General features: G+C 42.4%; 1 protein-coding gene and 2 pseudogenes across 1 annotated transcript; 1 reads left to right on the plus strand and 2 right to left on the minus strand.

Annotated features, from left to right (window-relative positions):
- Positions 1 to 683: 683 nt before the first annotated feature.
- Positions 684 to 1,820, minus strand: LOC147427605 (uncharacterized; annotated as a pseudogene).
- A 5,418-nt stretch (positions 1,821 to 7,238) lies between these two features.
- LOC147427606 (cell number regulator 6 pseudogene) lies at positions 7,239 to 8,136 on the plus strand (annotated as a pseudogene).
- A 9,187-nt stretch (positions 8,137 to 17,323) lies between these two features.
- Positions 17,324 to 19,466, minus strand: LOC147427607 (UDP-glycosyltransferase 87A2-like). The gene has a single exon (XM_086496957.1). It carries the CDS (start codon positions 18,996 to 18,998, stop codon positions 17,505 to 17,507), a length of 1,494 nt encoding a protein of 497 aa, XP_086353083.1. The 5' UTR covers positions 18,999 to 19,466; the 3' UTR covers positions 17,324 to 17,504.
- Positions 19,467 to 22,615: the final 3,149 nt, after the last annotated feature.

Below are 22,615 nucleotides of genomic sequence, written 5' to 3' on the forward strand. Positions count from 1 at the left end.
GCGAGATGGTCCTGAAAGCCTTCCGAGATGCATCTCGTCGATGTTTCATGGTGTCCCGTGTAACACCCTTGATCCACCTCCTCGGAACAACGTTTGAACCTGGAGTAGGCTGGTACTCTCTCAGGATGGTCTCCACTATGTAAGTGACTTTGTCCTTTTCTTGCTCACCCCAAGACATCAGAATGCTGGTCGAAAACTGTAGCTCCGCGAGCTGGAAAATCCGCTGTCTCATCTTAGTCCCGACTCTATCCATGTCAACAGATCCATCTACCCGTACAGTATAGAGCTTGGAGGCACTAGGATCGTGTGCCCCCCAAGGTGTTCGAGGTGTGTCAAGAGGTGTGCCTGGGTAGGATGGGGATTGTGAGCGAGGAGGGATCGAAGCATCTGTGGAACCTCCTCCACAGCGACCACCACCTCCACCTGACGATTTCCGAGATCGGTGAGTGCGCCTGTGCTGCGGAGAAGAGGACGTACCCGCCTCTACCCCACCCCTAGGTGTCGAAGCGGACGTGATGGGAGAAGCAGGCGTCGTACCCATAGGTGTCCCCCCCCTAGGCGTCGGACCCTCGGGTTGAAGCCCGAAGGCATAGTACCCGTGCCTCTAGCTACCCAGTACTGAGAAGCCTCTCCCATCTGAGCAGGCGTCATCCATGTAACAAAGCCCATGAATGCATCTGCACTCATAGAAGCGGGATCAGGAAACGTGTCTGCCATACTAAAGTCCTGCACAAAGAAAGTAAAATAAAGCATCAGAACACAGTTGTTTAAATTAACTTTAAGCTTAATTTTAAATCAACGTCTTCACACAAACACTTACAGGCCTGGGCCTCGACGAGTGAGGCATCATCGATAAGATCTTGCACCGTATCATCGTCTATCTCTAATTGCAAACATAACTCTGCCTCAACTCGTTCTGGCAGATTGTCTTCATCCATTGCATCTTCATCTACAAGTGTCAATTCTGGCTCGTCTGCGTCATCCCTCGTATATCTGTCAGCTTCCTCTGCCATACCTTCGTCCATCTCATCTAATGTCACAGTAGTATGGACGTCGTCTGACTGAATTTCCTCCAGGAGATCTTGCCCTTCAAATACTTGTTTATTTCTTGGAGCAACCTAAACCACAAACCACCATTGTCGCTCTCGAGGGTCCAGTACAAAAACCACTTGCTCGCAATGTTCGGGGAGAGCAAATGTGTCGCTCGCATCTGTCCAAACCTTTGTAGAATCTATTTGCACAAGTTTGTTTCCATCTCTACGTACCGTTGCATTGCGACCAGAAGTAATCACCTTGAACCACTTCACATCCAACAAAAACATCTCAAACCGTCTGAAGCTTACTTTCAGGATCTCTGACACTAGACCACAGTAATCTCAGTTGCTAGTGCTCTCATTTGTGTCTCTGGCACTGGCCTTGCTCTTTTGCATGAAACTAACCATTACCCCACTGTCAAATGTGTTTCTTCTGCTGTCAATTTGTTGTGTTTTGAAATGCTTTCCATGCGACCACAGTGCCATGTATGTATGATACTTCCAGTCACATCCAATAGCCAGCTCTTCCTCTTCTAGAGCTATGGGTTCTCCGATCTGTCGAGCTGCTCTCACTGTCTTGTCCAACCATGCCATTGTAGGGAATTCAGGTAGAGGAGCGAGATAGTCTGGCAAGGGTAAACCTCTAGTCGTTCGGCTTCGCCTGAAATCCTGTCGCTCCCTATTGCGTCTCTCTTTCTCTTCTTCGTACCTTTCAAGCCAATATTGCATCGGCACTGAATTTAGTATACATAGCTTCATGATCGGTTCTCGCATGGCGTCGTTCATTTTCTTCGGCACCCCTTGCCCTTGCGGCTCCTCTCCCACCAGTCTTGCATGCTCGTCATCGCTCCACAGTCGAGGCATTTCTGGGTCAGAAACAGATAGAAATTCGGTCGTCAATACAAGAGACTCTTGCACCAGCCATCCTTCTACCATGCTCCCCTCTAGACGCGCTTTTTGGCAAACAAAACCCTTAAGTGTTTTCATTAACAGCTCTAGAAAGAACATCCAATGGCTGTGGACTGTACCTGCCACTGCAACCTCATCTACTACATGGACGAGCAAGTGCATTTGGATAGTTAGGCAGCGCGTGGGTAGATACTTCTCAATCATGCAAACTGCCTCAATGGAGTTATCCCTTGCGACTGTAATATATTCCTCCCGTATCTCCTTGGAAGAGATCCACCGCACTAGCTCTAAAATCTTGTATATGCAGGTCCGCACTTCCTCCGTTAAACACCCCTCAATCACAATTGGAAGAATGAATTGCAAGAACTTATGCCAGTCGTGCAATTTCAGTCCTGATAGTTGATCGTCACGGGTGAATGCTGTCTTGAGACATCGCATATATCCTGTTGGCATCCTGAACTCTGAAATCACCCTTTTAACTTGTCGCTCTTCGTTTTTTAGCAATACCCATGGCGCTCTTGGAAGTTTTGTTTGGCCAGCTGCATTGGTGAAAGGCCACAGCTCTGGCATCTTTCCAACTCACTGCAAATCATCTAGTGAAGCTCGATTGTCTTTCATTCCCATGATTGTCTTCCAAAGGAGCTCTCCCACATTCTTGAATATATGCATTGGATCCAGCAAATGGTTAATTAGTAGATCACCCCAGTACGGCAACGTATGGAGAATGGACAAACGTTTCATTCCTGGAATAGGTTGCCCCTCATGTTTCTCCCATCGGCGATGCCACTCTTGTACATGCATAGGACCACATTCAACGCGACCAAGTTGACCTTCGCGCAAGTGATGGCTATCTGGAAGATAACGGTGGTGGCCTTGATAAATTGTCTTTCGAAGAGAGGCACAATAGCGCACATCCAAAGACTTCCCGCAAATTGGACATGCATTGTATCCCAAAGTTGTTAGCCCTGCATATATTAAAGCATGAATCAGGCCAAGGCAAAGTACTTGCGAATAGCGAGAATTTTGTAAATCAAGAACCATTACCAGAAGATTCTCCGTATCCTGGTCAATCATGCATAGTCCACATAAGAAGTACATGGATCCTTGCATGCTATTGTCCTACTGGTTCAACCGCATCTACTATGTCAATCCCATGCCATAACTCCTGGAGCTCGTCAACTAGTGGAGCTAGATAAACATCCATGTTTTTTGCCTTGAACTTACCAGGTACAATCAAATGAAGGACCCTTCTTGATGGCAAGCCACGGCGGGAGGTTGTAATTGATAAGGCACACAGGCCAAGTTCTCCATGACGAGCTTCTCAAGCCAAATGGATTGACTCCATCCATTGCCATGCCCAAACACAAATTTCATGGTTCACTCTTATAATGTGGCTAGGTATCTTCAATGTGCCTCCAGGCCTTTGAATCAACAGGCACCCTAAATGTTGCGTCAGTGGATCTATTCGTAGAATTCCACCGCATCAACTTTGCAATGGAACCACAACGAAACATGCTTTTTATCCTAGGAATAATAGGAAAATGCCGCAACACTTTAGCTGGCACTGTCTCGCCAACTGCATCTTGTTTGTAGCGCATTGCTCCGCACTTAGGACACGACAGACAATCTGTGAATTCATTGCGAAAAAGAATGCAATCATTTGGACATGCATGAATCTTGTTGTAGTCCAAGCCAACTGAGGTCAATAGTTGCTTTGCGTCTGGCCTGGAGGGGGGCATTTCATTGCCAGCCGGGAGAAGTTTCTCCCGCAACAACCAGTTTAAGCCACATTAAATTAAAAAGCTCTCCAAGCACGCCACCGTTGCAATCGGAAAATCTCTTTTGTAAATTACGTACCTAAACAAAGCAGTGACGCTTGCATCTGACCACCCATACACTGAATGAAGATTCAAAAACGCCAGACAAGTACGAAGCGTCGATATTTTGGCGCCTTCATAAATTGGTTGACGTGCCAACTTCCTCAACATGTTTTCAGGAGATAGGCGCACGGCTTTTGGTGCTGCTTCGTTAGCGTTCTCCTCGCTTGTCTGGAAGAAGGCATCCACCATCTCCTCCATGCCGTCGTCTTCTGTCTGTAAGTCCTTTTCTGCTTCCATCCTTGGCTCTATATTGGTCGAACCTTCACGCATAATCCTTTCTCTCTCTCTCTCTCTCTCTCTCTCTCTCTCTCTCTCTCTCTCTCTCTCTCTCTCTCTCTCTCAGATGTAGCTGCTATGTTGTGAAAATCAATGCCCATTCCGTAGGAGTCGTATCGTAGATTCTGTACTGTTTCTTTAGCAAACTCTCCGTACTTGTGCACATGCTCATTACATATCCTACACTTACGCAGGATTTGATACTTGCAGAGCGTGCACGAGCATGCAATCTTTTTCTCCATGTTAGTTAATGACGTTGCCATCTACAATGATTATGAATGTTGTTTTAATATATATACTCCTCACAATGTAAACTACCTCGCATTCTCTAGTCTTGCCCAATCTCCGATTGTTTACATAAGATACACTTTAAAATTTTGCATATAGTTGTTGGCTAGTTTCTAAATTGCTACTCATTAGATGAAATTGCTAGATCTAGGACTCCATGTTGGTGTTGATTGCTAGAGAGAGAGAGAAACAAAAAGGGAAAATTAGTGAAGGACTTAGAAGAAAAAGAAGAGAATTTTTAACATCGTGGGAAACGAGCGAGCGAGAGAGAGAGAGAGAGAGAGAGAGAGAGAGAGAGAGAGAGAGAGAGAGAGAGAGAGAGAGTCAAAATGCGATGGCAAGAGGAGAGGTTTTCTTATAGAATAAGGGTCCTTGTTGTTGGCAAGCTCGTTAATCATTAACAACATAAAAAGAAAGATGGGGGTGAAATCAATGGCATACTCATTTGTAGTACTATTGGCCCTGCTTGAGCATGACACCTCATCCAGGGTAAGGACCCATTTTGAGGGTTTTCTCTTTATACTCTCAACCCCTATTGTCCTCAAGCTTTTTCCCTTCGACTATTAGAGAGAGAGAGAGAGAGAGAGAGAGAGAGAGAGAGAGAGAGAGAGAGAGAGGAATTCCAACCTGATGAGCTTGTCGTCAACAAGGCTTAATATTTTACAACATATTGTCTATTTTTTTTGTTATGCTCTCTCTCTCTCTCTCTCTAGCAGCGCACATGGAGAACACTGCTAGAGAGAGAAGAGAGTGAGATTATAGAGAAAATAATGAGCTTGCCATCGAGTCGGCCAAATATTTTACAATGTAACGTTTGTTTTTTTTGTTACTCTATCTCTCTCTCTCCACAAAAAACCAGCCTTTAACGGACAAAAATTGAAAAGTCTACCTTGGAGGGTCACCTAACCTTGCACCAAAAAACGAATTCCAAAGCATATGGCTCAAAGTTTATACTCTCTTTATTTATCTTTATCTACCTTTTCTACTCGGCTAACGCTAGAGGATTTTAATCGTAAAAACCCTAAAATTTTCACTGCAAATTGAGAGATTTTCAATGCTCTCCATTTTCCCATTGGTTGCTAGAAAAGTTTTCCGTGAACACTGCTCTCTCTCTCTCTCTCTCTCTCTCTCTCTCTCTCTCTCTCTCTCTTGCGCATGTTGCATGCGCTCGTTCTTCAACAGATAGATCTTTAAGGTCTCTTGGATAGTTTCCTATGACGTTAAACAATCTTCTCCTCTCGTTTTGCGATATTGAAGTATCTAAATTTGTACACATTTCTATCCTTCTTAGAAGCGATGACTCGGAGCCAATCCTTGACATTGTGTCTTTTCAGTTTGCTAGATATTTAAAGGGAAAATTACCAAAATACCCCTTTAATTTGTGGAAATTCCCTAAATACCCCTCAAATTTCAAAAACTTCCGAAATACCCCTATTACTTTGTCATAAATTTCCAAAATGCCCTTCAAATTTTCCAAAATTCTCAAAATACCTTTGGTTGTGAAATTAAATTTCTCTAAAGATTAAAATGATGCTAGATCGAGAATTTGGGTTGATTATGTAGGCTTTGGAGATGAATGCTTCATTATTTCTAGACATAATTACCTTTTTTTCGCAAGTAATTGGTGACAAATTACCTGCTAAGCATGCATAAAAGAATCTCAATTGTTAAAAAGGAATAAAGATTTAAAAATCTTGAAATATCCAACCAAAATAGATACAAGGGTATTTTGGGAATTTTTGAAATTAGAGGGGGTATTTTGAGAATGTTCTCAAATTAGAGGGGTATTTTGGTAATTTTCACATAAACTTTTTACCCGTGGTGGTTGACGGAATTGCCGCTGGCCGGAACTGGGCCGGTCGTGCCGCATGTTGACGCCTGGTGGTGTCCGATGATGCTGCAGCAGCCAGTGCAAAGAGGTCAGTACAGTCGGTGGAGATTCCATCCTACTTTGAACGGTCGGCGTGCAGGAATATGCACAATCTCTCTCTTCTCTCTCTCTTTTTTTTTTTGGTTGAATGATGTAAAACCCTTTGTGATAGTCAAGACTGTCCGAGTTGCTTGGATTGTACAAAAATGACTATGGTGTACGAGCAGTTCAACAAAATGAACGAAAAATCATTCAGCTGTTATTTTGTCTAGACAAATAAAACTGGACATCTAAGAGGCTTTTCTATTAATGCGACAAGGTGTGTATGATTTTAACAACTCAGAAACATAAATTAGCGGGGAATTGAGCTAACAACTATACGACTGACAATCTACCGATCTACACACCGCGATATGCAACTACTTTCACTCCCACTCAAAGTGCTGCTGGGCTTTGTTACACATTTAGTGAAACATTTGTCTCGTACTGTGTTGAAAATTCTTCCATGTACACCTGAGTAATTGATTCTGCACCTGCTCCACCAGAGCTTCTGGCGATGGAGGATGCGAACTTCCACTCATTGACGAAGAGAACGGGTCCATCTTACTCGACGTTGGACGGTTGGAGCTCCTCTCTCTTCTCTCTCTCTCTCTCTCTCTCTATCACTCACTCACGCAAGAAGCACGTGCAGAGAAGTGAGAACTCTCTCTCTCTCTCTCTCTCTCTCTCTCTCTCTCTCTCGGAGCTGGCCAAGAAAGCCTGAATCCTTCCAGCCCAGACATGCAGCATCATTGACCTCACCCCTGTCAGCCGAAAAGCTCCCCTTCGTCTTTGCCGCTGTCTTCACCATCGGCCCAAAGCCTACAATCTAGACGACCTCATCAAGTACGCCCGCCTCGTCGCCCCCCATAAAGAAAACTACAGCCATGTCAATGACCTTGTCAAGGGCATCATCGAAGGCAAAATTTCCTCGCCGCCGCCATGACCATGGAGGACATCTTCAAAGACACCAAACAATTCAAGGTCGCCGTTTTCCAGAAAGTGCAGCTCGAGCTCAATGAACTCGACCTCGTGATATACAATGCCAATGTCAAGCAGCTCCTCAATGTCCCAGGCCACGAGTACTTGTCCTTCCTCGGCCAAACGACGTGGCCACTAGCGCCAAAATTGCCCTCGCTGACACCAAGTATAAGGGCGATGTCGGCACCAAGGAGTGCAAGATCTTTGACAACACTAGGAAGGCAGAGATGACTCAAGCAGATGCAGAGCTAGCCAAGAAATCTGCGTTGTGGTCACAAGAAGTAGAGCTTGCCAAAATACAAAGCAAAAAAGTGGCTATCATACGAGAAGCCGAACTGAATATACGGGCATCTGACGTGGTTGTGCTGACCACTAAATGATTCTTGCTGGTAATTAGGCTTGATTTTCCCATGTGTCTTGTTTGGAAGGAATATCGAAATACAGAAGTATCTTGGACAACACCTTGCAGATGCCATGCCATATTTGTGGAGGGTGGATTGGCACTTGCTGCTACCATTGTAGCCTTTTGTGCAGTCAATCCTCATGCGGCCTTTTCTATTGGGGAAGGACAAGTCTTTATGTGGTGGATGTGTGGCATATACAGAGGACTATTCCAGCAAGCCTTGCAAAAGAAATACCATATGCAAAATTCTCCTTGTGATCTTTGCTTAGTCCACTGTTGTATGCATTATGCCAAGAGCATCGAGAGATGCACGGTAGGCTTTCTGATGATATCGTTATGCCTATGACAATCATAAATCCACCTCCTTCGTAGGAAATGCATATTCCTGAAGGCCCAAAGACTCTTCCAGCTAATGGTAATGATGAGAGTGTAAGTGTTGAAGTACAATCTCCATGATCTATTCTTTGTCTTCACCAATTATTTTGTAAGAAAAGTTTCCAAACAATAGTAGGTGGAATTGCAAAAGTTAAACCTCTCTTGCCTTGGGAGTCTTGGCTATGTGGTTCCATTGTGTTCTTGAGAGGCTCCAAACACACGAACCTATACTAATGTGCAGAAGTGTTGGATTCTTTAAGGGGGGGGGGGGGGGGGGGGAGAGAGAGAGAGAGAGAGAGAGAGAGAGAGAGAGAGAGAGAGAGATTGAAGGCTCAGGCTATGGAGGCTTTACCCGTCTTGTGATGATGGTGGTGGTAATACTGGTCACCGATGGGTCTTGGACGGCATTGGCTACTGAGGCTGCTTTCCGTGGCACTTAGGCACTCTACAACCAATGTAGCGAGTACGTGCTAGGCGACAACCATTGTAGCGAGTATGTGCTAGGATCTAGCCACCCACCCCTATGGCTAACAATGGATGTTACAACCTCCTCAAATCATCCAGCGCTTTGGGCCTTTGTAGTTCTATCCTTGACAGCTTCAAAAACGTCATCAACCAGTGGGGTATTCCATCATCAAATCTGTCTACAAGATTTCAGGTTCCTTATGAGTTCAAGTTAAGGTGTAATAGTTATCAAGGCCCACATGTTCGCTCTTAATACTGATAGCCGTTTTTTGGCTTTCCATAATTGCCATAGTAAGCTACCTCACCCTATCAAATCACTCAAACATTTTGGTTATCCTTATCACTTCACTGTACATAGGCGTGTGTGAGTTAGGGGACTTTTCCCATATCTTCTTAAAAACCCTCAATTAGCTAGTCACTAGGCTAGTTGAGCCAAAATAAAAAAATAAGAAAAATTATAAGTATATTATGGTCCATTTGTGTGTAAATATTTCATTGTATATAGGGCCTAAATAAAAGGATTTTTCATAATTATTTTGGTATTTATTTAAATATTTTTACCTATGGTATGTTATTTATGCTATGTACATTGACTCACCATTACCATATTTTTTCTTACCATTTTGCATACTCTTTAATCCATATAAAAATAATTTCATGCAAGCTTCTCTTATTTTTGGTGTAACTCCATCCCAACAAAAAATCCAAAAAAACTAGTTCTATTTATGTGTATATTTTTTCCTTCCTACATCTATTCTCTATTACTCTCATAAATTAGACCACCAAAAATGTTCATCTTTTTATGGTAGACTTATAATAAGAGAGATTTATTTTGACCCCTTTATATTTTTTCCACCTATATTATTTATATTTGACATATACATATTTTTTTAGACCCCTCAATACTTGATTTTCTTAGTTGTACTATTCACTTATATCATGATCTCAACAATATCTTCAATGATAGACCTACCAAATAAGGTCAAGGGTATGTGGCATGCATGCATGCACCATGGGGAGCTACTCTTGGAGGTATTCAAAAGAATCATCCAAAGAAGGACCTCACAAGGACCTTGTGCAGTGGAAAAAACAGTCGGTTTTGCTAAATTTTTAAAGATCACATGATCCCCGAATTTGAAAAGGTGATACAAACAAAAGTTGTAGCTCGTAAGCTGAACTTTCATCTCAAATTTTTTCATATTTTTTTTGAGCTACGAGCTATGAGCTATGATTTTATTGGTGGACCCCAGTTTGCCCATGCTATGTAGCCACACTTCCTCTTCCACTTTATCATTTTCCTCTTTCACACACACTCCTCCCTCTCCTTCCCACTCCCAAACCTGCAACTCCCATGTCCTAATTCACTCTCTTCACCATTGCCACATCTCTCACACCTCCATAGCCTTCATCCTCTATTTCTACACCCTATGCGTCCCCCACATTATCTCTCAAGATGGCATCCAAATGGATCCATCAAAGTTAGAGGTAATAAAAGGATGGACTAAACCAAGGAATCCTTATGAACTAAGAAGCTTTATAGGTATGTGTGCATACTATAGACGCTTCATAGAAAAGTTCTCACAAATTGCGGGAACATTACATGACCTAACAAAGAAAAGTGTTAGGTACACATGGTCTGCTAAGGAGAACAATGCTTTCAAAAAGCTTAAAGAAAATCTTATCTCTCAACCTGTGCTTACACTACCGGATCTCTCAAAACCATTTGAGGTCCAATGTGATGCTTGTAGTGATTGCCTTGGAGCAATTTTACTCCAAGAAGGGCACGCCATAGGCTATGAGAGTCAAAGGCTCGACCCTGTTGAGCAAGCTCTAGGCATATATGAAAAGGAACTCCTTGCAGTTCTACATGACTTAGACTCATGGAAGCACTATTTATTGGGGACTCCTTTCATTCTGCGAACGGATCACCAAAGTCTTAAGTACTTCATGACGCAGACCAAGCTCTCCGACAAACAAATGAGGTGGGCAAATTTCCTTTCGCAATTTCATTTTCATATTGCTCACATTGCTGGCAAGCATAATCAAGTAGTTGATGCACTCTCAAGACGACCGAGAGTGAATGCGGTTTCCATAGCAACTCACAATGATCTATCTTCAATGATAGATGAGTACGCTATTGATCCCGATTTTAGAGATGTGATTTCAGCCCTTACATTAGGGAAGAAAGAAGAACCATTTACTTTACAAGATGGTTATCTTCTCTATGGCAATAGACTATGTGTTACTAACTCACTACGTGAGAAAGTAATGTATGAATCTCATGCTCCACCGTATGCGGGGCATAGGGGGATTTAGTCTACCTTAAAGGGAATTGAAACATATTTCTATTGGCCTACCATGAAAGTGAACATACAAGAGTATGTTTCTAAATGTGTGGTATGCCAAAAGACAAAATTTGATAGAGGAAAGCAACTTGGATTGCTTCAACCCTTGCCAATCCCTAATTCACCATGGGAGATCATATCCATGGATTTTATCTTTGGATTGCCTAAGTCTATCCATGGGAATACGGGATTATGGACGATAGTAGACAGGTTCAGTAAACAAGCTCATTTTATACGTGTCAAAAAGACTATCAAAGCCCATCAAATGGTAACCCTCTTCATTTCACAAATTTTCAAGTACCATGGCTTGCCAATGTCCATAGTGTCAGATAGAGATCCTAGAATGACCAGTAATTTCTGGAAGGGTCTCTTTGAGAATTTAGGGACAAGGCTAAAATTCTCTTCGGCCTATCATCCACAAACGGATGGCCAAAGTGAAATAGCTAACCTAACAATTATCGATCTACTAAAAGCCTATGTAACGGAAGTAGATCAAAGATTCCAATGGGAGAAGTACTTACCCTTAGTGGAGTATGCTTACAATAACACTGTACATACTTCCACGGGAAAAGCACCTTTCGAGGTAATTGAGAGAAGATCAAAATGTCCCTTGCTACTTAAGGTACATGGGAAGATCTTCGCTGCAGATGAGTATAGCCCAGACCTACAAGAATCTTTTCAAAAGATTAAGGATGCTATCTCTATCTCACAGCAAAGGCAAAAGGCTGCTGCTGACAAGCACAAAAGAGCCCAATCATTTAAAGAAAACGATTGGGTCTTATTAAAGTTTCCCAAGGCTCGATTAAGGCACACGACGGGCAAGAATCCTACGGGCCACCAAAAGTACTATGCTAAACTAGCAAAAAGTTACAATGGTCCCTTCCAGATTCTTAGGCCAATCAATGAGATGGCTTATCAACTCAAGTTGCCCAATCATTGGCTCATACACAATGCTTTCAATGTGAGCCTATTAAAGCCTCACAAAGGAGAGCCACCTCAAGAACCAACTATTGAAGACCCACCGGAGATCGAGGACCAAGAGGAGGTGCTGCAGCCCGAGTCCATTCTCTGACATGAAGACAAGGTATTAAGAGGCGGTAAGACTATCCGACAATATCTTATTAAGTTTAAGAATTATCCTTTTGAAGATGCTAGATAGATGCAAGGCATGCAATTAAAGGATAACCTAAACCTTGTCAATGCTTACAATGCTTCCCAAGAGTAAGCAAATGTACAAAATGTTAAAAATGAACAAAGTTTTTTTTGTCTTATAAGACTCTCTTTTTCTTTATTGTGCACAAAAATGAAGTAGTATGCATGCTTAGATCAAGTTTGCGGAGAGGACGTCTCCCAAACACCAAGTAGAGCTTGTCGCTCTACTATGGAAGACTGATAGGACTAATGTGCAGACATGCTTGCGGCAGCCTCAGGCTCTCAAGCGCCAAATAGACTAGTCATCCATTCTGGAATGATGTTGTAGGGTAACATAGAGATCCTCTACCCGCTAAGAAAAGGACTCATGAATATGATTTATCTTCTCTACACCATAGTCATCCATTGTGGAATGATGTCGCAGGGTAACATAAGGATCCTCTACCCGCTAAGAAAAGGACTCCTGAATATGCTTTATCTTCTCTACACCATAGTGGAGGACGACTATGATTTCAAGAGAGAGGTAATGTCATAATAATCAATATCTAATTCTCCTAAATGATTTTCTCATATTAAACTGATCATTTAATGTGGGGAAGTGCCAGGGGAGAAAAAGCTAGAATATTGGTTAAGCTAGCAGACCGGCCACAGTAGGGATCCAAAGGAGGGAAAATAGAGATCCAAAGGGGGGGCCATCTGCAAAAGAGCCATGTGCAACAATGGGCTAAAAAGACCCTAAGGCTCAGCCCATTAAGACTTCCAAAATGCTAAGGTTCCAAAATTCAAAGGTTGTGTCCAAAGGTCAACCCTATGGGAAATTGGATGCTTTGTGTGTGTAAAAAAAAGTCTTTGCATATCCCTACATGAGAGGGGGCGAGCCCTTCTTCTAGGGGATGAGAGAGAAAGTCACACACACACACACACACACACACACACACACACACACAGGCTCCCTCCTTTACACAAAGGGAATTAGGGACACATGTCAGCTCCCTAGCCCAAATGCCCACAAGGTGTGCCCAATTCCTATTGGATGGCCTTGGAGGTGGACCAATGAGAATTAGGCTAGATTAAATCTAATTTAATTAATTTAAAAACACTTAATAAAAGAACCAATGAGAATTAAGTCTCCTAGAAGACTATTGGACAGTCTCCCAAGGGGTCCAATGAGCATTCAGGAGCCCAATGGCTTGCCTGATTCCTATTGGCCAGGAGGCAAAGGGGTCCAATGACAGTTTAGTTTAATTATTAAATTACCTAAAGCTCTTACAAAAGGGGAAAGGGGGACACATGTCAGAAGTCTATCACTTATGCTGCTTAATAGCCATTGGCTTGACTTGGGGAGGTCCAATGGGGAGCCTGCAAGAGCAAATAGCAAGAGGGCTCGCCCAAGAGAGAGAGAGGGGGCTGATTTTTGCAAGGCATTATCACACACACACTCACACAATATCATGTGTGAAGAAAGAGAAGACTATCTCTTCCCAAGCTTTAATGGAGAGCTCATCACCTACTCCAAGCTTGTGAGATAGAAGCCTACATCGACACACTCTTGGCTTGTGGATGCAAATCCAACCAAGAGCCAAGCTTAAATGCATGCTCATCTCCTCTACCAAGCTAATTACTAAGCTAAAGCTATGCTAATATGAGTGATTATGTGAGGAGATGTACATCTTTCTCGTAAGATACTCCTTCTTCCTCTCAATCTACTCTCATACCCTGCTAGCTCTCACCATCTCCGAAGGTGTGTGAGGTCTTGGGTCTGAGAACCGGGATAATTAAAGTTGTGTTTACTAAGTGTTTTGCTTAGTGCATGAAGCTTTCATCTTCATTGAACTAGCTAGTCTTGAAGGAACACAAAGAATTGTATTGTACAATGTCTCTCTTGATGGGGGAAACCATAATACAAAGCCTTTTGGAGGGGGGACCGGCTCCATGCAAATATGGTCCTCAACTGTTGTCAATAGCTTAATTTCTCTCTCTTTTGAAAGTATTGTTGATGCTATCTAACTAGGTGTTATTCTTTTTGTTGCTCTCTCCACCCGAGCACTCTTGTAATTCTCATTAGGAATCTATTCTAATGAAATGCCCACTATGTTCATGCTAATTTCCGCTACACATAAGTTTTTAGACCATTAAATGTTAAGGCACACGAGAAAACGTGGCCACAAGCGCGGTTCGGCTCATCTGGCATCTATGTGAAGAAAACGCGATGCCTCGGAGCTGAATAAGCCCATGCTCGGGGATGATAGCATGGGATACGACTGGAGCATTGTTTTGCCTTGCCACCGTAATGTCTCTCTCTCTCTCTCTCTTGGTGGCACTATAAGCTGCTTGATGCAACCATACAAGCTATCGGGTGCATATTATAACTATTGCTTGCATGGAGCTTTTAGGCCATCACTACATGCATGGTTTGCTATCCACTGATTAGTATGAAGACCCACTAAGCACGCTTAACGGCATTCACAATAGATCTATTTATTTACTTACCTTACTTAGCTTTTCTCAACCCCCGTCGTCCCTTAGCATGAAGCCACAACTTATATCGCCCCCCTCCTTGCAATCGCTTCAGGTTTGACGCCATGCTTATAGTGGGAAACAGTGTTCGAGACAAATCATTTTCCTAACCATACACAGAAAGAGGTAAGTCTTGACAAATGATTTGCATCTTTTCTTCTTTTTACACTATTTCTCTCAAATTTCAAGCGGAATGATTCCTTTTCCTCCTGCTCCTAAGGGGCATTCTTGAATTTTCAAGCAGCATGATTGTAAGCTAAGACACACTTTCCCGCAGGTGGGAAGCATTGCAGTTTTCAACATTGCCAGTGTGTGTCTATATATATATTTATTTATTTATTTGAGATTTGTGTGTCTATCTTAAGGTGGAGATAAGTGCTCCTATGTCTCTTGGTATTTCATTGTTTCTTGTATCCATTCAAAGATGACCATTGAAAGTAGTTCCTACGACATTTTTCACGAGATTCTCTTTGAGAGAGCAACAATGGAAATCAAACTTTGGATCAAAGTAATCATAGCAATGTTTGATGATCGAGTTAGGGCTTGCCAAAAACAATTTTTCTAAATGAAGACAATAAGGGACACCTACAGCTCCTTTGTTTTTTTAGGTCAAAATTCTAAGAGTCTCAGGTATTCACACTAAAATTTGTAAAACTTTGTCGATTTTTTTGAAGGAAAACATGGAATCTAGCCGATGTAATCCTATTTTAGCTCATTTCAATAACACTGGTGAAGTTTTACTAGCTTCTACTTTTCTTGCGACAACAATCAATGGTTTAAAAACTTACTCACATATACAGTCCACCTAACCGTTATGTACATTTTATTATTCAAGTGCTCTTTTATGAGCTTTGGCCATTTATATTCGGCCGGCCAGTTTGTACTCACTTTGAACATTCAAGAATCTATAAATTAAATACGTGTAAGAGGGAAATGGTCACTCTTGCACGGGGGGAGATTTCACCTAGTGTCTGCATTATTGTTCTCACCTCTCCTTTCTTTTCTCTCGTCGTGCCGGCGTAGCACTCCATTCTAGGAGGTGCGTCTGCAGGTGCCTTACTTCTCTATCTTGCACTCTGTCTCTCTCTATCGTGTATCTCGCGATTATACATCTATCTGGTTGCCAGGTGTCTGTTTTATGGTTTGTAGTATGCTATTTCGGGTATTTTGCAGGAAACTCCACGTCTCCGGCTGTAGGAAGCACCTCTGACGGTGTGTACCACAACAGATCTGTGAGAGAGGGTGAAGACGAGATCTTGAGATGTGGCAAAGGAATTAGTAGAAATGTGCAGAGAAAGCCCGCAGTTTCAATTTTTGCAGGTACCGATGGTACAGCTGTCGGTATAGGCGTCGAAACAGCCAACGTAAGGGGCGTCGGAATGCCCATTCGCGTAGGCGTCAGAAAACCTGCCGAAATAGGCGTCGGAATTTTGAAAATGAATTAAAAAAAAAAACTTGGCTCCCTCCATAAATTCACACACATATTGATGCCCGCCAGTGACGCCGGTAATGTGGCACCGGAATTCAAGTGACCTCTTGTAGTGAAGTGATCAATTTAATATGAGAAAATCATTTGGGTTAGTTAGATATTAGATTTTATGATAGTAAGTGATTTGCAAATGTGTCTAGACGGCATGAGAATGGCCTCTATATGGTGGACTCTAATGTGCATCACATAGAGAGGTATGACAATATAGTTTTGCCATGCAATTGTGAGCATGTGAGTTATTTGCTTGTAACATAAATTATACCAATGTTACTCACTTTGAACTTGTATTTCTATAGGTCATCTATATCCCATTAATCCACCAGCCAAAACTTTGGTTTGTAGTTCTCGTAACACCTCAGGGGAGAACCAATTTTTCCACTAATGAAGTGGAAAAGATCTTCGAACCTACTCACCTACTACTTTGCATGGGGGGGCGATAGAGAAGAGAGAGATCAATGATTGAAGTCCAACGATTGCCAGTCTTAGCGAGGATGATTTGCATGATGATGAGATGGTGGATGACAAATTCGAAGATGATGAAACCAACACATCCACAAACGACAATTCTATTTCTCTCTTTATTGCTTTAGGAGCCATAGAGCTTAGAATTGGATGATGCTACTTGTCAGATCTTTTGAAAGATGATTTATAAACATTTTGTATAATCTAAGTTATGAAAATATTTTGTCATGTCCTTAATTCTCTCTCTCTCTCTCTCTCTCTCTCTATATATATATATATATATATATATATATATATATATATATATATATATATAGCCATTGTTTCATGTTTTAATATTTTTTTTGAAATTTTAAATAATGTTCTTTTATTTTTATTCACAAGCAAAACAGAGAGAAACACCAAAATATGAATGTTTAAGAAGCGCTAAAGCGGATTTGATAATAAACGTGAAAATAGTTGCAGTAATATGAGCAACAATATCCGCGATAATATTTAAAATACAAAAAAAATCCCCACTCCCCTCTCTTCTTTGGCCAGAATGGACTCTCTTTGCAAAATGCAGTAAAAGAACACGGTAAACGTTTTGAGATTGTCATAGTGAAAGTAAAAATTATAATTTCGAGAGGAATTTATAACTTTTGCTAGATTTGAAATGTGAAAACTGCATCATATTCCTTGTGAAGTTTTCTCAATTTAATTTGAATGATGAATATTTTAAAAGAAATTAATATTTGAGGTTTTTCAGAGCTTAAAGACAATGAGAGATAGCAATAGTATACTTCGCAAATCACAAGTTGACTCAAGCAAAAGACAATGAGACCTAGCAATAGTTGACACAAGCAAGATTCCAAGTATATTTCAGAATTTTGTCAATAAATTGGGGTGTATGACTTTTGAAAGGCACCCATCTCACAACTATTGGCTGCTTTACCATAACCCATATGTGGGTGAAAACACAAAAATTCCCTTTGCATGCTTGGCATTGCAGTGCCAACAATTTACGCTTCATGTGTCGGTTACTCCAGATTTTGAATGAAGGCATGCAGGTCGATGTGGGAGGAGCCGCCCGGCAGGGCAGCGCGGCACGCGATGTCTCGAAGGCGGCAGGCGGAGAGTCGCAAGGGCGAGGACATGTCTACTAGCTGCTGCACCTGCCGCTGCACCTCATCTCTCTGCAGCTGTAGCCGCTTGCCCGTGTGCACCACCTCCTCCACCCACTTGCCGTTCATACCCTGGTCTCCGAACATTGGGCAACACAGCAGGGGCACCCCTTTGCACATCCCCTCCAGTGTCGAGTTCCACCCACAGTGCGTGAGAAACCCACCTATCGCCCCATGCGCCAATATCTTCCTCTGTGGCGCCAGTTGCCACAGCACTAGCCCCTTCCCCTGCGTCCTTTCCTCAAACCCGCTCGGAAGCACGTTGCCACTAAGCTTCCCGTCGTTCATTTGCTTCCCTTTCCTCTCTGCAGATTTCATGGCTTTCTCATCTCCATCGTCAACAATATCATCCTCTGCTCCATCATCCTGCAGGTTCGACTCATCTCCCACGCTCACCACCCACACAAACCTCGCTTTGCTTGCTTCCAGCCCCATCGCTAACTCATGCAGCTGCTGCACGCTCGGACTAGCAATCGTCCCAAAGGCTATGTACAGCACTGACGCTTCCGGCTGCTCATCCAACCACCTCAGGCACCTCTCTGCATTCACACTTTTGGTCCCCTCAACAGCTGATTCAGCCATCTCTGCACTCAAATACTCCAGTGGCAGCAGTGGCCCAACTGCCCTTATATCCATCTCCGGAGCTCTCTCTCTCAAGTCATCTATCACTTCCTTCTCCAGGTCATACACTGTATTGAACAAAATGCCTGTCGCATCACGCCATGCGGCGGTGGAGCGCATCGTGTAATCGAAAGAGCAAAGTGCATTAGGGCTCCAGGATATGTCAGGTACCTCACGGGCATGGAGAGATGGGAAACCAGGGATCTTAAAAATAATGGATTCATCATTTAAGTCTGTGTGGGGCTCAAGAGGAAGCCTACCTTGAGATACAAGCTCAGGTATGTAGGTGAGGTATGAGAAGAAACTAGCAGACATGGCATAGAAGATGTATGTAGGCATGCCAAGCTTTTGGCCGAGGCGCCCCATCCACCACAACATGAAATCATAAAGCACGCAAGCAATGCGATCCTCTTCATTTAGCCTACAAAGGAGATCCTCAAGAGAAGGGACCAATTTCTCTGTCACTTCTATGAGAACATTTATCTGATCAACGCTGTCAGTCATGCTTTTCTCTGGAGGCAAGCCATCGGGCAAGCCGACGAGGCGAATGGGTAGCCCGCCGGGATTGAAGCCCTGCTTGATCATGTTTCCTATGTAGCCTTCAGTGCAAACAAAGGTTATAGAGACCCCTAGTGAGGCCAGTTTTCTTGCAATGTCCATAGCTCCATTGACATGACCTTGTGCAGGAAAGGGTAGAAGAACAACATGGGGAGCTTTACAAGGGCCCATATTCTTGTGGTCTGCAAAAGTGGAATGGTTCTGGTGAAGGGCTTTTTTATAAGTTTGGAAGGTACTCAGAAACTGATAGCCAGAGAGAGAAGCTCTGAGAGAGAGAGAGAGAGAGAGAGAGAGAGAGAGAGACAGTAAAATGACGTGGGCAGCTTATAATCATATCTGGGCTTGCTTAGGAAGGACGGCAGGCCTTCTTTTTAGTATCATTGGGGAGACGGAACCATGATCCTGCTTGAATATTGCATTGCGTCTTTTAACGCAGATCACCCATGCTGGCAGCTAATTTGAGCCGAGCAGCAAATGCTTATGCAAGCGCAAAGGTGGGGACTCTTGCAAGTTTGGAGAGAGAGAGCTTTGCGATGTGCAATGATGTCGGTACGAACTGCGAGAGCTCGTTCTAAGATCTTGGGCAAGTACAAGCACAAGCAGCTGGTAAAGTTTACAAGTTAAAAACTACGAATTAGGTCTCGCCTGCTATTCTCGCCTCTCTCTCTCTCTCTCTCTCTCTCTCTCTCTCTCGACATATATATATATATAAATATATATAAATATATATAGCTCTCAACCTCCCGATCACAGCCGACTCTCAATACATTTAGACTAAGCTGACCCGTCTTCTTTTGAGAGAGAGAGAGAGAGACAAACAAGACATGGATGTCTTGCTTGACTCTCTCTCTCTCTCTCTCCAAAAGAAGATGGATCAGCTAATTAATTAAGCACCCACATCATGGATTATGTTTTTGGTTAAGAATCTGAGAGTCCACTATGATCGAGAGCTTGAGAGAGAGAGAGAGAGAGAGAGAGAGAGAGAGAGAGAGAGAGGCTAGAGCTCTTGAATGCACGTGCTTTGGCGACCAAAACCATGCCACCCACACGCACAGGGTGGCCACAGGTGAGGACAAGATTTCCCCCATAAGATTTGACGGATCTTTTGGTGCCTTTAGAAAATGATCAACTCGATGGTTCATGTCGCCTTCCCCTTCAGACTTTCAAGCCAAACTGCAATATTTATAGCTTGAATTAGAGCCACGCTGGAGTCGAAGAGATTTTGAGAGATTTGGCAAACACCTAATTACATCATCATAGACGCAATTTTCATCAACATAAACTTCAGAGTCCAATTATGGCTCCTTTTTTTAAACCTAAAATAACTTGAATAATTTTCTCGTGGGGTGTTGAGCATGTCCCGGTTGAATGCTCAACATAGATATGCTCAACATAATTTGCTTTATTCCCCGTCATGTCCCGGTTGAATGCTCAACATAGATATGAGATTGTGGGGATATGAATCAAAGAAAACTAATCTAGGGATAATCTCGGGATCCCGGGCTACTGCCTGTTCCATTTTTTCCATGGATATCTTCTTTTCTAGCTATATGATTTGATGCTGTAACATCGGATGTTGCCTGTTCGTGTAAGATTGTGCATGGAGGAAAATTTTCGACCACCTTGGGCCAACGACATGTTGATAAAGGATGCATCGTCTCAAAGTCAGTGAAATGGTTCATATTAAATCTGCAATGCAAAAATGCCCTTCTAGTGGTATGGTAAACAAACAAATTCTTGCATCACGCGAACGACATTGTCGATTGGTAAAAACTTGTTCCAACAAAAAGATTAGTGGGGAGAAAAACTAATCTTGAGATATCATCCCATCCCCTATCATGTTCACGGCTTGAAGCCCACCCTTTGGCTAAGAGCCCAATGCCTCAACTAGCACGCTCATGTACATTTTCTTGCCATAGAGACGAGATTGTGAGGATATGAATTGAAGAAAACTAATATAGGAATAAAACTTATAATCATATGTTTATTGCGAGAAATTGATGCTTGTGATTAAGCAAAGGGCTCCTTTCACATGGGGACCATTGAACCCATGCACATAACCACGAGGAAATTCCTTTTGCATGCAAACCATTGAGCCCATGCACATGATCCCAATACAAATGAAGCTAAGGATCACCACCTACTCTGTTGTTTACTTGCATAGCTTGTTTTTTTGGCTATGTGGTTTGATGTTGTAACGTGTATGATGTTGCCCGTACCTATAAGATCATGCATAGAGGATATTTTCCAACCACTACAAGGTGGTAGAAGTGCCCGTACATGCCCTTAAAGGACAGTGCCCTTTTATGCATCCCCTAGAAGTTACTAAATCCCAAAAACAATGCCTCAAAGACTTTGCTACAAAGTGCATTGCTAGCAAGTTGGATCATTGCTAGTGATCTTAGCCCAAGTGCTAACATGAAATCCGACATTTTTAATTATCCATAGGAAATAGAAAATGTGGTGGGACTGATTCTGATACTACAAACACATGACCAAAACAATCGCTAGAGGCCTGGAGATATGCATTGATCTCACATTCCTATGACTAACGTGGATTGTGAGGAGGTTGTCATGTCATCGAGATGAAGGTTTGATTTAGTGGATTCTGACATCTTATGTAGTGGACGAGAAGTTGCTATCTTGTGCATCTTTGAGACTGTTGAACCGTGAGAATATATATTTACCAATGATATAAAAAACCAAAAAGAAAAAAAAAGAGAAGCGTTGAAAGAGGCAAAAAAGTAAAAAAGCACACCACTGAAAAGAAATCACACACTCCAAAGCGAGAAAATTGAGAAGAAGCAAACCAGCTCAGTCAAAAAAAGCGAGAAAAGAGACCAACTCAAGGCCATGAGCGGCAAACAAATTTCAAAATTTGTCAAAATCAAGCAAAAAAATCGACAAATCAGAGTTATAAAGCTCATCGAAGCTCAAAATTTTGAGATAGATTTTGGGAAAATCCTTGGGAACTGGACTTAATTTTTTTTGCGAAGAACATCACTGTTTTAGCCCAATTTTGGACAATGCTCCCACAGTTTAAACAAAGAACGCCAAGAACTAGAAGTCATTGTGCAAACCAAACACGGGTAATTGCACTGCAAATTGAGCTTCTGATCGGATGAACAGGGGCACAAATCACATTGAATTGCAGGTTAGGCTATTCAAGGCCCAAATTGTCATCATTTCAAAGGTTGCAATCAATTATGACACTGTCGAGCTAGAGTTAATCAGCTCTTGTACTAAGTCTTAGGGCAATTAACTGCAAAAGTGCTTTGGCTAAAGAAGTCTTATCAAACCCGAGTAGGATAAATTTTGCTAATCAACACCAAGATCTGCTAGGAGACAATTTTTACAGAACCAACCAACATGGACTCATCTCGAGCTGAAAGTTCGAGTACAGGAGAGCAAGCCAATAGCAGTGGCAACACAAGCACAAGTGTAACAGAGCAAATTTTACAGCTATATGGCTACAATGGAGATAAAGTCTTATATACATATTCAAAAGGCCATAGATATCTTATGGGTGGAAAAAGCAGCACAGAAGCCAAGATCCTATTGATCAGAGTAAAGCAAGATTCAGAGAACTCCTAGATGTTCACAGACATCAGGTATTGCAAGCTCAAAGACGAAGTGCAAATAGAAGTTCAGAAATTCAACCCAAGTGGTTATCCAAAAATTTGCACAAGCCACCAAAACATACATTTGGTGCATATGTAATCACAATCATTGTACATGGATTACAATGGTTAGATCTATAATCGGGAGCCAAGAATGGAACATCCAAC

The sequence above is a fragment of the Adiantum capillus-veneris genome, chromosome 23, assembly GCF_014529385.1.
Source record: "Adiantum capillus-veneris isolate H3 chromosome 23, ASM1452938v2, whole genome shotgun sequence".
In the NCBI taxonomy this organism is placed as follows: domain Eukaryota; kingdom Viridiplantae; phylum Streptophyta; class Polypodiopsida; order Polypodiales; family Pteridaceae; genus Adiantum; species Adiantum capillus-veneris.